At 36.9% G+C, this 15,797-nt stretch overlaps 1 protein-coding gene across 1 annotated transcript; it reads right to left on the bottom strand.

Moving 5' to 3' along the window:
• Window positions 1-2,011: 2,011 nt before the first annotated feature.
• LOC125716180 (LIM/homeobox protein Lhx3-like) lies at window positions 2,012-11,908 on the bottom strand. Its single transcript, XM_048988333.1, has 6 exons — window positions 11,842-11,908; window positions 7,183-7,354; window positions 6,259-6,461; window positions 4,599-4,750; window positions 2,578-2,752; window positions 2,012-2,388 (listed from the first exon to the last, which is right to left on the bottom strand). Exons 1-6 carry the CDS (start codon window positions 11,906-11,908, stop codon window positions 2,012-2,014), a joined length of 1,146 nt encoding a protein of 381 aa, XP_048844290.1.
• Between the last annotated feature and the right edge of the window lie 3,889 nt (window positions 11,909-15,797).

The following is a 15,797-nucleotide window of genomic DNA, read 5'->3' as shown; positions in this document are numbered from 1 at the left end:
GCAAATGCAATGCCCTCATCTTCGTTAGAATTGATGTGATGTTTTAACTATATCGTTCTATTTGTTGCTTTAGACATTTTAAGCAGGCGCAAATGCTAATGACCACAGAAATTAACCTGCTTTTGGGTATCCCTCATCACCCACTGCTTGTAGAGTTTAATTATCTGGTATAATTTATAGTGAATCTGCAATCATGACAGCATTATTGCTGGTTCAGTGTGTTTTCTATGACAAATTATTAAAAAATAACTAGTACATTAAGTAATAATACTTTGTTACCAGTGTGTTAATATGGCCAAGCTATACCTTTTTCCCTGCTTGTCTCATTTAGACTTCATACTAAACAAATAGTCATACCATGAAAAGGTCTATTGGAAATGTGAAACGCGATTCCAAGGACACGCCTGCTTTTGGGCCCTCGGAAATGGAATAGCACTCCCAGAAGATGGGCGTCACCCAGCGCACATATTAACTAGCATAGCCAAAGCAGGCCCATATCAAAAATTGCTGAACAGATTGCAATACCAGGTCAAGGGAGGTCACACAGCTAAAATATAAATCACAGAAATAATTTTTAAAGGCACATTTTAAATTGTTAAACATTCCTGTCCTGAAATGGAGTTTAACTGGAGAATTCAAACTGGAGAACCAGTAAACAAACTAACAATCTGCCTGCCTCTGTGAAGGACTTCCTCTACTATGCTTCACTCCAGATAATTTTTAGGAAATACAGCAAGCTTATTAAATCTTTCTTTTCCATCTGACATTCAGCACATGCAATCAAATATGATTCTGGCAAACAGGAATGGCATCTCTTTTATCATTAATTTGGTCTCCGCTGGAAAGTTTAAACATCGATATTGTTTCTAGACACTTTATTAGCAATTAAGTGGCTTTATAGCCAAAATGCACATTTTCACTGAAATGTAAATGGTCCTTAAAGGAGCTATCTAATCAAATTTGTATTAGAAAAAAATGTGTTCAAGGACAGGGGTAAGAAGAAATGGTATAATGATTTCTCTGTCGTATTTATTCAAGTATTCTTTAACTTTCAGATTAATAAATAAAATCCATATAACATCATTCACGAAACAAACACTGACAATGAACAATCCCAGATTGTTTCAGCATCACATGAAAAACGAAATATGATGACATAAAAATGCACACAATTATTACATAAGAAAATAGTTTTATAACTGATCTACCCATTTTAATCACATGTACCACTCTGCGTACCATTGTTCGAGTTATTTTCCAGAAATCTGTTAAAACAAAGATCTTTACAGTGGAAATCTGCAATAAACAGACATTTGGCCTGCCCCCGAAAGACACTCGTACTAATACTGCAATACAACAAGGCAAAACAGACAACACAAACAGGAAGTGACATCAGCCAGAACCCACGAGAGCCATTTTAATTCAATGTCATAGCACAGCCATGCTCAGGAGTGTCAATAAAGTGACAGTTTACTGAAAAAAAGTTGAAATTCATCTGACCTCAAAAGCAAACTTGACATTTCCCGGTATTCCATCTATTACTAATCATCACAAGTTGTGTAGTATTAATGCATGTAAATAATGAGTGATGACATCATATTTTATAAGAAAATAACTTTATTTGAATAATCATTTCCAAAAACTGAGCATTTTAAAAAGCTCTCCTTCCGACTACCAGTGGCAGATGAACATCAGAAGCGACTGAGGGTCATGTGAAGTAGACAGCAACAACCTATTTTTTGTAAAAAAGTTTAAGTAAATTTCTTCATATGATGTTCGTATTAGAAGGGCCTTCCACATACACACTGCTAAGGGTTTAACAATGAGCAGTTATAAAACACTAAGCATTGGTATATGGAGCCCAGAGGGACACATGGAGACCCCTAACACCATCTCTGAAATAATAATCCAAGGTACTTGAATGCTATGCCCTTCCAAAATTGTCACATTCTGTAAAAGTGGCCAAAAAAACCTCATTTTAAAAGAGCAGTGCCGTCCTCCTGTAGACCAATCAGAACTGATTATGCTCTACTTCATCGAGCCAGGAGGCTGGACTTGCAGGGAAGTCTGGGTAGCTACCGCTGCTGCCTGTGGACAGGTCTGAAGTGGGGCCGTTTCCCCCCCCAGTGACATGCATGCCTGAGATCAGGATGGACATCGCTGCTTCGGGGTACACCAAGCTGGACACAAGTGGCTGCTGTCCCAGCAGAGGACGCATGGATTCCGGGGACTGGGGGGGACCGTAGGGGCTGCTGTGTTTCGGAACCAGCCCATGCTGTACGGGGGATGGACTGAGGCTGCCTCCCTGTCTTTCCATAACTGGTGATGTTTCGCTCATTCCTCTGTAGATCCCATCGGAAAGGCCAATGTCTGCCATCGATGGTTCATCTAAGGATAAGAAAACAAGTGCAAAATATTTCGACTTATGTGTCCCTTTTTAACACAATGAGTGTGACAATGATGATTTTTACATAGCTAGTTACAATATGAACGTATTTGCATATTGAGTTATTATCCTGGTATCTCTGAGTATTAATGGTTTTCCCGTGTCTATGCAAGGCCGTGTTCCTGCAGTACCTGTAAAGGAGACCTCAGCATCGCTGTCCATGCCCTCCTCCTGGACACTGTCCTTGTCTGACTTGGTGTTGCTGGCCCGGTGCCGCTTCATGCTATGGAAGTACTGCCCCCACCTATGCCGACCAGCATCCTTTTTCAGTCTCTTCTCCTTTGCTCGTCTGTTTTGGAACCAGACCTGAAATAGCACAACATTCCTCAGGTAAGCGCCGGGTGCACATTGCCCAAGAACCTTCTCACAGACACAGAATAAAAGTAATGGACTATCTGGATGAATACTGGCAAATATTTAATTATATAAATATTAAAGATGTATTAAGATTATACATGATTGCAGAGTATACGTTATATGTAACTAAATGAATCAGTCAAGTAATCAACCAAGTATTTAAAATAAAATAATGGGGAAAACTCCGGTACTTTATTCTGCCTGCTTCCTTTCATTTTAAAACACAATAAATAATTCAGTGTTTATATTCTTTTATTCTAACTTAATAACTAAAAAGTATGAATAAATTATTCATACTCAAAATGATGGTAAAAAATGTTCATGTAAGCATTTATTTTAATTATCAAAGCAATCACATTACAGGGAAATGATTAAACTGGCATCCCATGGGCACCCCAGCTTCATGCCCTGTGTTGCCAGCGATGGGTGCCCCGTCCTGGCCCTGACCAGGATTAGCATTTGGAAGATGGATTGATGAATGGACGAATGATTGAATGGAAAATGATTAAATGATATTATTTCACTATAATAAGTACTACAACACATCAGTATTTAGATTAGAAAAAGTGCTTTTAAGAATACGCTTACCTTATTTTAGATATGTGAAACACATTTAATAGTGCCGTTTTATGGTATCTCAGGAGTTTCATAGCAAGCTGTGATTTATTATTACGGATACATTTTATCCGAAGTGGGAAACTAAAACAGTCGGATAGAGCATTAACAGCTGCGTCACCGTGGCCTTGACCTCCCACAAGCATTTGTTTTACATGCAATTAACTGAAAGGTAACTACACGTTGTCCTTAATCTGGTGCGGTCAGGTTACCATTGGGGATGAGATGATCCAAAATCAAGGATCAAGGAGTTTTATTTGTCATTGGGCCAATGAAATACAGTATGTACATTAAAATTTAGTAGCAGCGTACATGACATAAATGACATAAACTTACCTGCACATGTGACCTAACAATCAAAAATAGCTCAGTATAAAATACATGCTTATAAAACTTTACATATCGAATATATACTGCATACATATGTATTGCACTCATTTATCAAGAAATAACTGAAAGCCTGTTATAGCTGTATAATATATATATATATATACAGAAATTCCTATTTTTCAAAAGCACACTTTTAGGTTCACTTACGCAAGCTACCCTAAGGAGCCAGCCAAGCAATTATGTTGTGTGAATATATATGAACACTATTAGGCTCCTGATTTCCCTCGAAAAAAATCCTGAAAGCTGTCAAAAGGCTAAATGCATGATCGTGAATGGAGGTAAAGTAGCGTGTAAATAAAAGCGCGTCGGGGAAATGTCCTTGCTAATACACATACATAAAAGAATATATACGGCCAGCGCCCGCCGCAGCCCTGTGGGAGCATGTAAATGATACTCGGTAGAGGTGTTAATGAGCTACTCTCAGCCCTGTCCTTACTACCCCTGACTTTCAAATGCGGACTTTGTTTCCAGCTCATCATAAATTAACACTATTAAATTCCCCCCCCCCCCTTTTAGATCACTGGAAATCCCTAGCATTACGCTTCATGTAATCTTTTGTACCGAAATGCAGTTTTGCTCAGCATGTAAATGAGATGATCCTTTATGTGACATTGGGACAGTGAGACTGGAACGCTTCTCCTAGCCTACTCCATCTTGTTCTTCATGATACAAACATGCAGGTTAGAGCAAGCTCACAGCAGACAGTCAAAAGTTGAGTCCGCTGAGCCACTCGTCACCCCCCGCCCCCCCATACATAAGTACTGTGAGTTAAAGTATTAAAAGAGCTTACCTGCACAACCCTCATGTCCAGACCTGTTTCCGATGACAGCTGTTCCCTCACATGTCGGGCCGGCTTTGGTGAGTTGTTGTATGCCGATTTCAGGGTTTCCAACTGTTTTGCTGTGATGGTCGTTCGCGGTCTTTTCACAGATGAGTCTGCCTCTGAAAGAGACGAAATGCTCCCAATCATTGACAAAATGATCTCTGATATTCAAATATAGTATTATGAGTTGACCAGTTGTTCTAAATGATGTGAATTCGTGAAATTCTTAACAGATTCAAAGCTGAGCTTCATTCCCAAATTCTTTTAATAAATATCCAGATATGTTCTGATACACTCACAGAAAAAATGGGTAAAAAAGCTGTACCTTCACGGGTCTGCCAATTACACCATTAGCTGTAGGTAATTGTAGCTTTTAAGGTACAGAAATTGACTCTAATGGACATTTCTGTACCATTGATGGTACATTATTGCTGTTTATACCATTTTTGTACCTTGAAAGGCACAATAACAAGGGTACAGGCGCAGTGACAAGAAAAGGTACAAATCACCTGATGTACATTGTGCTCTTGTACCCCTCACCATATGCGCACTGTCACACTGCTCACTTTTTTATATCTGTGTTACCGTTCATTTTGAACATACTTCTCTGCTTGCACTTTTAGCTCTTTGCACTTTAACTAGTTTACATAATTGGATTTTTAACTTGCACAGTCTAAAAAAGAGCGGTTCAGGATGCATTTCACTACGAGCTGTACTTTGCATAACTATGTACGTGACAATTAAAGAATCTTGAATCTTGAATCTTGAAATGTTTACCTTTTCTTCTGAGAGTGTACATGTATGGATAAAAGGGAAATGCAACAATTTATATAATCCACTATATAAATAAATTTATGCTTTCCACTCGACTTATACAATAAAATAAACAGAAATAAATTTCATTTTAAGTTAAGCCATTGATAAATCTCGGAAAACCTCCTTTTTCAATTGTTTCTGACAATATTATATATTTTGTTCTTGTTGGTTCTAGGAGATGGTGGCCAAAGGATATTTTCTATTTACTTTTCTTTTTGTTCATTGACATTATCTTATACGATCAGGAGCTTCGGTTGGTTTACAATTAATTTAATCACAGTAAAGCTGGTAGATATAGTTTAAAGACGTAAACGCTTTTCCTGGGCGATTTTTTACTGAATGGTGTATTGGACACTAGGCAGAGAGGTTAATCAGCACGGAGGATCTGCTGAGTCGTACATCGTGTCGGAGGAGTTTCAGCTCTCGGCAGGGGGGCGATAATTTTTCTTTGGGCTACCTTTGGGTCTGCAATATATGCTATAGATCCAGTGGCCCACAGTGCTGGTTCATAGTGCAACCAGGTGACCTGCTGCCCCAAGAAATGAAGTTCACAGTTCAAAGATGTTGTTTAATGAATGGTCATCAACATAAAGAAGAGAAGGCACATGTGCCAGGTCTAACTCAAAAGCCAATCTCTTAATACAGCATGGAGACAAAGATCGGACGGTCCACGCTATCTTCACTACACAGCGGAGTGGCATAAGGTGGGTCTATATAAGATGGAAGTGATCTACAGTTTGTAGTGCAATGTGTTGACGATATAAAACTGGTTAGCTCAACAGCTTCTGACGGAGGTAAGCCTGATTCTCACCTCGCTGCTTTGCAGTCTCGTAGTCAGTCTTGCAAACGAGCCTGCTGTCTTCCATTAAGTAATATTCATCACCTGTGGCCAGCTGCCTCTTGCACACAATGCAGGCGAAACAATTCAGGTGAAACACAAAGTCTTGGGCTCTTCTCACTACTTGGGACGGTGGGATGCCTTGCTGGCAAGCTGCACATTTAGTCCCAAATCTCCTTTTGAACATAACAGTGTGGACGTTAAATCACTTGAACCCAAAGATTTCATAAAAAAAAAATATATATATATATATATATATATATATATATATATATATATATATATATAATATGAATATAAAGGGCCGATGCAATGATAACACTGACAAGATTAAATTACAAGCCTTCATTGTCATTGCGTGTTTGTATAATGAAATTTAGTGTGTGACACTCATCTACAGTGTTCACAACAAAGAACATAATAAATAGGCACATAAACAATAAAATACATAATTAATAATTCATTAATAAACCTTCATATGAACCTAAATATATAGGGTGAATATTGTTAAAATGGAACACCTGGCAAAATCGGACAGCTAACGTTTACACGTAATGTATGTGTTTATAATACGCCTACTTTATTTTCTCTCCTACATAGTGCTCATGGTGCTTTAGAATGGTATCAAGCTGGGATCTAAGACACTGAGATGATTCTGTAAATTTTCTCCAGAAAGCAAATTTTCAGAAAATTTCCCATTTTAACAAACACTCACACCCACTCCAGGCCTCTCCAGCACATCACCCACAAAATGCCCCAGATCACAGTCAAATTGCATTGTAAGTTTCATGTACATGTACGTTTCCGACATCGGATTTCATATACCGATCTGTATATCTGTATTCCAGGATCAAACACAACGTTAAACTTGACTCATGTCAGAAATGTAACACTCACTTAAAGAAGTCTTCTTTGCAATAGAAGCTGTCGCCTCGGTTGAAACACTTGTCTGCCAGCTGGGTTCGGCAGTCGTTGCATTTTAAGCATTTACTGTGCCAGTGGCGTTCAAGGACCTTGAGGATGAAACGGTCCACTATGTGTTGGTTACATCCCGCACATACCGGGATCTCTGTTAAACAAAGAGAGACGACAAAAAAGTGAGACGTGACAAACGACTGAAAAATAGGCGACTCTATACCACGATAATGCGAACACGTTTTTGCCCCATTGAATGATTATGTACTTTAAACGTAGATTTCTTTATAAAGATTTCGTGAAGTTAAATATAATGTTTTGTATCATCAAAAAGTATGACGTGACAGGATGTACTGGAGACACTGCAAAATGCATACTTGTATTAAATACCAATTCTCAAGTTTCAGCGATAAATATAAAGAAAGTTTAGGTTGAAGGACATTTCGAAACCACGTATTTAACTGAATCAATATTATACGTAGCTTCCTGGCTGATAATAATAACACTTATTTCTAATTACACTGACGATAAAGGACAACAGGAAAACAAAAAACATAACATCAAAAGTACTACAACACAGTGTACCACAGAAAATGCGTAAAAATGCTCATACTCTCAGTTAAACGATTTTAGAAATTTCAGAATCATTTGGAAAAATATTGGAAATAAAATCATTTATTCTACAGGTGTATAAACTAACTGCATGACATATCAAGTATCTGAATAATAATACGAATTAGCCTCTTGAAAAAAATCAGAGATTAAAAATATGACAATAATCCTCTATAAAAGCTTAAATTGGGCAACACTCAAGATCGAGGTTCAAAATGTGATGTGAAGTTGAATGCACCTATTAACATAACTAATAATGATAACTCATTACCCTGAACAATATATTAAACGCAATCCTGAAAATACTGCTATATTATATTAGGCTACATAAACATCCCTTTACTGCTTTCTAGCACGTTCGCATGTACAGCAGCGGTCACCTTAGTAAAAGCAACTATTTAAAATAAGTTTGACAGAGAAAGTCAAAAGAAAAAAAGAGGGAAAAGAAAAGCAAAAAGGAACTTGCCGGTTAGAATGCGTTTCCAAGACAGACAACCCATATTTAAAGAACTGTGACTTAGCTGGTATTCGAGATCCAATTTTTATATGCTGTATCGCCTCTTTCAGTCAGTTTTGAGAAACATGATATCAGCCTCATTACTGTCTACTTCCAACACGTAATACATTCATCCCAAAGGAAAGAAAGAAACTTCAACGGTGTGACTGACAACTTCAACCCTCCCTATCTCCCCCCTCCCCTCCCCTCCCCTCCCCTCCCAACCCCATCGCTACCCCATTCCTGTGCATGCACATGCTGGCGATGAATAAGCACCTGCAGAAACAGTGATCAGGCTTTGCATGACGAGTAGTATAGCCCTGGAGAACCCTGGAAATGAAAAATGCAGAATGGCTACCGTATGTTTGATCTCCCGTTTAGTTTCCGCCTCAAAAAGTAGGTTGTGCTCGCGCTGTTAATCTAAACTCAATACGTTTAGAAAAATAACTACGAATGTCCAAAGGTTCCAGCCAAATCGCTTAAATGAATGAAGGGGAAGCGACCATTGAAGTCAGCACACGTTTCGGCCAATCACCGGCGCCTAAAGCCTGCTCATAAAACGATATTTAAACGTTATAACGTTATAAACGTTTCCTTGCATCCAAGGAAAGCTTGTTAACGAGGATATCCAAAGAAATAGATATTATATACATTTCTTTATTACCAGGTTATTAAATGTCTTAAGCATTATAGGCATTACTGGAAATTAACCCATCCATATTGCCAGTCATATAGGCTATGTAAGTAAAACAGGAATCAAAACACCTGACATTTTTGCGTATTGTATGTATGCTAAACAGTGACTATTTCCCAACTTTTTTGACAGCGGTTGATATATTCGCGTAATATGTTCCTGTAATAACAATCACCATTGTTGTCTTTGAACTGATTTAGTTTCCTTAATAATATAAAACTGCATTACATTTATTTGTCTAGATTGATACAGGTCTATTCGGCTTCAAACTAAAAAAACTTAAATTATGTTGATTTTGTAGGAAAAAATAAATCTCTCAACAGGTAAACCAATAAATGTTAATATTACTAATATAGGCCTCTTGATATCATGAGAACAACTTACATTTAGGTAAAATGATTGCTAGAAAAACGTAATTATATTGCTTCCAGGATTATAACATTATATTTGGACAGTTCCACAAAATAGGCTCTTAGAAATATTTCACTAAATGCTTAGGGCATTGCATTTCATAATTAGTAAATTAGGCAGGTTTCACAAACCAGTGTTTATTCAATAAACAATTAGAAATATAGGCCTATAAAAATACAAAATGTAGCTTGAGTATTTAATTAACAACGACTACATAAACGACAAATAACAGTTCATTTATTTTAGCAATAATATTAACCAAAGAAATAATTATACGGTCGTTTTACCGATGCCAGATAAGTATGAACAGTCCATAATAATTCAATCAATATGAATTATAAGTATAGTGTGGTAGTCTATTATTTTATAGCACTTCAAAAAAAGTCATTAACAGTGTTGGGAAACAATTCTCAGTAACAGTAGCAGCCCCAGTTTAGCCGTACATAGCTCTGTAGTCGCCTGTTTACAAATGTATTAAAAGTCCAGTCGAAACAAATGACAACCAAAGTAATGTTCTATATAACAAGGAAAAAGAAATGCTTTGTAAATTTCAAAAAAAAAAAAAATCTAGAAAAGTAATGTTCTACATACATCACCTTTAGTTATACATTAATCCTAAACATTTCAGGTTTACCTAGGCCTATAATCTAGTACGTTACTATATAATAATAGCGGACGACTGAAAAAAAATATATGTTTTTTTTTTTATTAATAGTAAATGCAACTCATATAAATAATAAGTAAAATACATAATAATAACAATTGGCCTATTTACAGATATAAAATGATAAACGTCACGAATAGACCATGGACTTTGGTTATGGCGCAGAAAAAATAGTAATTCATGGTTTCTCCATGTTGTCTTTAATTGCTGAGGTTGTGCTATGTAAATTTTATTGTTTCTTGTTCTTAATTGATCTATTTATTTCCGATTATTTATTAATTATTTGTAAATAGTTCCAAATGTAAAATCTTAGTCCAAAAAAATTAAACAGGTCTATATAACGCTTAAAAATTATACTAGAAATGCCTTATATTTATGTAACCTTACGATCAAACTTGAAAAAAGCTATCAATTTGTCATTCAATATATGAATACTGTTCAGATCTTACGCTGAAACTTCACGCGTCATTTCTAAGAGACAACTGTTTAGTTTACGAAATACTGGACGCTCAATAAAAATGTAAGAGCCAGACACATTTTATTGACAGTGAAATTTAGCGAAAAGAGCCCGTGGGGAAATCAACCGTAGTACCACCATTGACTGGTCCTCTGATGAATTCAAAATCAATGTCCCATTTCCTTGCGTTTTCAGAGTATATCAAACGCATTTTGGTGAAAGGTGCCCGATGCTTCAATGTTTTTCTTACTTTTAAGCTTTAATGATATTTTTTTATGTCTTATTGATCGCGCACTTTAGAAGGGTCAGGTGACACTAATGGAATAAAATGAGCTACGTCTATGGTTGTGGATGAAAGGTACCGCGTAAATAAGCACGCGTAACCGGGCGGTATAACTCACTCTCCTACTGCTTCCTCTGTATTTTTGTTAAATGATACCAAAGGAAAATGAAAAAGACAAACGAACTCAAAAAAAGCTTGGGTGGGTGCAAAAATACATGGACCCTTTAGCCAAAGGTTACCAGTTCGCGTCCCAGGTCATATTCTGTCATCAGTAAGCGAATTATTTAATCTTACTTGCCCCCGGTTAAATATTCACTATAGTAGGCCTATAAATAGGCAACACCAATCAATAAAAACATAAGCTAAAGACATCGATTCCAAATATAACGTTACCATTTACGTTATTACAGCAGAGAAAGGCGTTCACCGATTACGGTTTGCGTTGTTTTCACTTTTCCCTTTTGGTGCCATTGCCTTCAGGTGTAACAGGTGACCGTAGGTAAGAAGAGCAGGCTGTCAAGGTGCCGCTGTTGGAGTAGGAACTGCTCGGTGTTGACAGTTTGGGCACCTTTGGTGGTCTACTGACATCTATGAATGATGGTGTGACATGACAGCACGCACTTAACATCTGCTCGTACAATTTACTTATATAATGCTGGTATTATATATCCAGAGCGTCTACCCCAAGCAAAATGCGCTCAAAAACAGACCCCCACTTTGCTGTATTTCATTGTGCAACCTCAGCATTCTACAAGTCTACATCGATACCTTATTCAGCTTACTTAAAAGGCACGTTATATTTTAATTTCTCGGCAGAAATTCAGTTCTGCGGTGTTCAGTTCTATTGAAGAAATTCACCCGTACAGCTTTTATGAAAGCTTTTCGTAAATATACCTTTGTATGAAACAATTGCTGTGCACGGTAAACTCGATCATGAAAGAGTATGGAAATCCAGGCTCGTTTTTTTTTCTTGAAATGAAGGCAATTCAAAATTACGGTAACGATTTTTGATGCAAATACTCACCTTGAGTCGCGTATCTAGAGAAATGTTCATGATTCTGGCAACTTGATCCTGGATGTTCAAGCAACATTCTGGAAAAGCATGCGTTTAAATCCAAATATAAGATAAACTAATCTACATTAGTGGAAAAAAGTGATTAAAGCAAACCATTAATTGTACAATAAGAAAACCTAGTACGTTATTGCGGATAAGATCTGTGAAATATTTCGAATGAAAATCAGCAAGCAAATTCATTCCTATAAAACAGAAGTCTCCAATTGCCAGGCTGGTTGTACAATGCAACCACTAGCTTTTGTAGCAGAGAGTAGGAGTTGGACGTTTCTGCGTTGACAGTTATATTGATAGCGTCGAGTGACCTAGATCTGGATTGGTGCACGTATTAACATACTAGGAGATCTGGAAGGGTCCCACGGCATTGGCCACACTGTCAAATGTGCTAATGAGACACTGAGAGCGTATATATAACATTTTCTTTAATACAAACAGTCTTGCGTCAGGATGTTTCATCAGCGTGTTTTGCATGTCTGAGTCTAAGAAAATTTTGAGCCAGTTTTCCCCCTTCACCACTCAGATTGTCGCTTCAGACTCGAGTAGTTTTATTTATGATAAAGAATTCCCGTGTTATATGTCTATTTATGTAATCACTCATTAAAAAAAGAACTTTGAACTAAACAATTTACTAAAATATAATTCAATATTAAAGCGCTAGAGTATTTGCTAAGTAACTGAAAAACTGACAGATTTTCTGACTGAATTTCCAAATAATTTTATAATGAAAATCTAAATACATGTTTGTACGGGTGTTTAGTGACCATAGATACAGGAAAATAGTAGGTTATAGGAATTATGCATTTTAGTGATGTTTAATACAGCCCACAACATACTTTAGGTATTTAATTGCATTGTTTTATATAATTTACTCTGAAACTTGCAAGAATTATTTTAAATACACGCAGTAATGAATTATATTTAACACATGATAAAGGAAAAACCCAATGCATGTCAGCAATCATAATCAAAAAGGCGTACATCATGATTATTTGTCAGTCTGGACATCCAAGTCCTGCGACTTTACATTTGAAGGGCGTTTACATCGTGACACTGCTTGGAACCAGAAGTATGCAAGAACAAGACGAAGAAGCAATACGAAGAGAGAACCGAACCGGTTTGTACTTCTTATGTATTTCTGTTTTTCACTTAAGACGTAAAATTAGTCGGTGATCAATTGTTAGGTTTTTGTTTGTGCCCATGGCATTCGGCACATGGAAGGTTATACTGTAACTTTTTACAAATAGGACTATATAGGCTACAAGGCTTTCATTAAAAACGTTACAGAATATGAATGATTCATATTGATTCATACAGAATACGAATGATTCATTACAGAACGATAATGCGGGAAACTATTCACGTTTATGACATCACAAACATTATCTGTATTAGAACTTTGTAGAATTTCCCTGTTTTCGGACTATTCTAACATTTTACTAAATGATTAGTTTCTTTGCTGCAATGCTTAGCCTCTATTAGACCTACTTTTTCCAAAAATAGCATCTCGGAGATATATTATTACATGGCATGCATTACTTTGTACGATTATCAGAGAAAATTTTAATGGTAACACTCTATTTGGATAGTCCGCCTGCAACTGTAACATTCAACAATTCAGTTATTTCCCTAGCTCTGTCTGCAGATGTTTAACGGAATATACAGTTGGCCTATATAGAGTATATGTAGCGATTGTTAAACATACCTGCATATTCTTAGATTATTTATCTGAATATGACTACAAACTCAACCCATGTTATAGGCTTATTAATTGTTTAATCTCTAATAAATTGTTGAAATGTTACAAATACTCTGTATACCCGCATGGGCCTACAGGTATTTACACACCTTTGTTGACATGTTGTGAAGCGGAACACATGAACCGAACCTTGCGATGTTAAGCGATGAAATGTGAACTTTATGTACAATATGCATTTTAGCGAAATATAGGCCTAGGAATATTTCAGCAATATGGTGATTTAATTTATATTCATTTAATCTTTTTTTTAACGTATATTACTTGAAGCTAATTCAACTATACATATTGCCGCTTTGGAGATGTGGTCTTTGATTTCAGGTTTATGCATGTTTTCGCTGTAAACGTACATAGACAGCGATTTACAACTTCAACGGAAACTTAGTGATGCGAAATACTCCGTTATCTCGTAGGCCTACTTAAGCTATTTAGCGAGTGTTTCCCGAAACCCTTCGTAACTAATGTAGTTCGTAAGTTAATGAGTGAGACCCACTCGTTATTTTCTACTTCGTTCTTTATTGGAACTTTTGTCTGCTAGGCCTGTTCTCTAAGAGACGGGGAGGCCGCCTATAATAGGCCTACACCAAGATCGCAAAATCATAACGATACTCTTTTTGAACAACAACAACAACAACAACATAATAATAATAATAATAATAAGTTAACGTTGCAGTATAACATAACAATGTGGGTTATTAATTAGCGCAGAATGGTTCTTTGTAGCTTTAACACCTACTACAATTTGAGTAGGCCTACCTAAGGGTGTGGACAATTCAATTCAATTCAAATTCAAGTTCATGAATTCTGCATCATGCCTACACAATGAGCTAACCAGTCAATCTTGCTATGTATCCAGTCACATCATTTAAAGGGAAGAGGTGATTCAGCCCTTACTTCCAGTAATGTCCCAGCCTCTTGAACCCCAACTGCACCTGTCCAAGAGACTTCTCATGCGAAACGTCCAGGTGATATGCAGCCATCAAAGGATTTTTACAGACATTCTGGCAACTTGATTCTGGACCTTCTAGCAGCATTTTGAAACAGCATGCCTTTGAATTCAAGTATAAGATAAACGAATCTAAACTAATCTGGAAAAAAGTCATTAAAGCAAACCGTTAATTGTACATTAACAAAACCTAGTATGTTACGGCGAATAAAATCCGTGAAATATTTCCGCAACATTTCTTGGTCAGGCTGCCTGGTCGTGCACATGATGCTTACACCCAACTCTGCAGTGTATCAGATGGCGAAGGACGGGGCGCTTGCTGGTGGCTGGATGCAGGGAGGTAGTAAGTATCCTCTTTGTAAATATCTGCTGACTCCAGTGTGGAATCCTCAGACTGTGGCTGAGAGGTATAACACAGTCCACAACCTGTCAGCAATGTGATTCTGGTGCCTGCACAAGTCCTTGGGAGTCTAGATGTTCCCCTAAATGCTGCATAAATGTTGCAGTAATTCTCGTATTAAAATTTGTTGGCCATGTGCTCCACAAATGCTTTTAATTTTTCTCTTGAGAAGTTTCGCTTCTTATTGCTGCTCGCATCGTTCTGTTTTTGCAAGAAAATCACATCATGTATCGAACTCATTGATATGTTTTCAATAGGTTACTTATCAATTTTTTGTACTTTCACGTGCAGATTTTTTTTTTTTTACATTTTAATGCGTATGACAATAATAGAGGCCTAATATATCTGACAACTGAAGAAATGTGTGGGAATGATCTTCCTGTTATTCACAGTCTGCCCTTTTCTCATGTGGATGTTGGAAGGCCCAACCAAGAAATATTTTAAGTTTGCTCATTAAATCTCAGATATCAAAGTTTTGGAAAACATTCGGAAAAATCACTTGTTCTTCACCTACATTGTTCGTTATCTTAAGTTCATTGAATATTGGGAAATGTAACCCTGAATACGAAGATAATCAAAACCCAAGATGCTTTGACTTCTCCAGTCTCCTGCTATGACTAATGCTGCATTTTTACTCTTCCATAAAAAGTGAAATTTATTATAAATGTCATCTAATAGATATGCATAAGCAGAAAGCTCTATAAATTTTTTGTGATGACCAGCAAGTAATACGACAAAAACGTTATAAATAGAAGGAAAGATACATCAGTTAGTTTTGCATTGGTTTGAAAGGACAGACTGAGACCGGA

This window comes from Brienomyrus brachyistius, chromosome 2 (genome assembly GCF_023856365.1).
Source record: "Brienomyrus brachyistius isolate T26 chromosome 2, BBRACH_0.4, whole genome shotgun sequence".
NCBI classification, from domain to species: domain Eukaryota; kingdom Metazoa; phylum Chordata; class Actinopteri; order Osteoglossiformes; family Mormyridae; genus Brienomyrus; species Brienomyrus brachyistius.
Note: the sequence above shows the minus strand (reverse complement) of the source record. Positions and strands in the feature narration are given on the sequence as shown.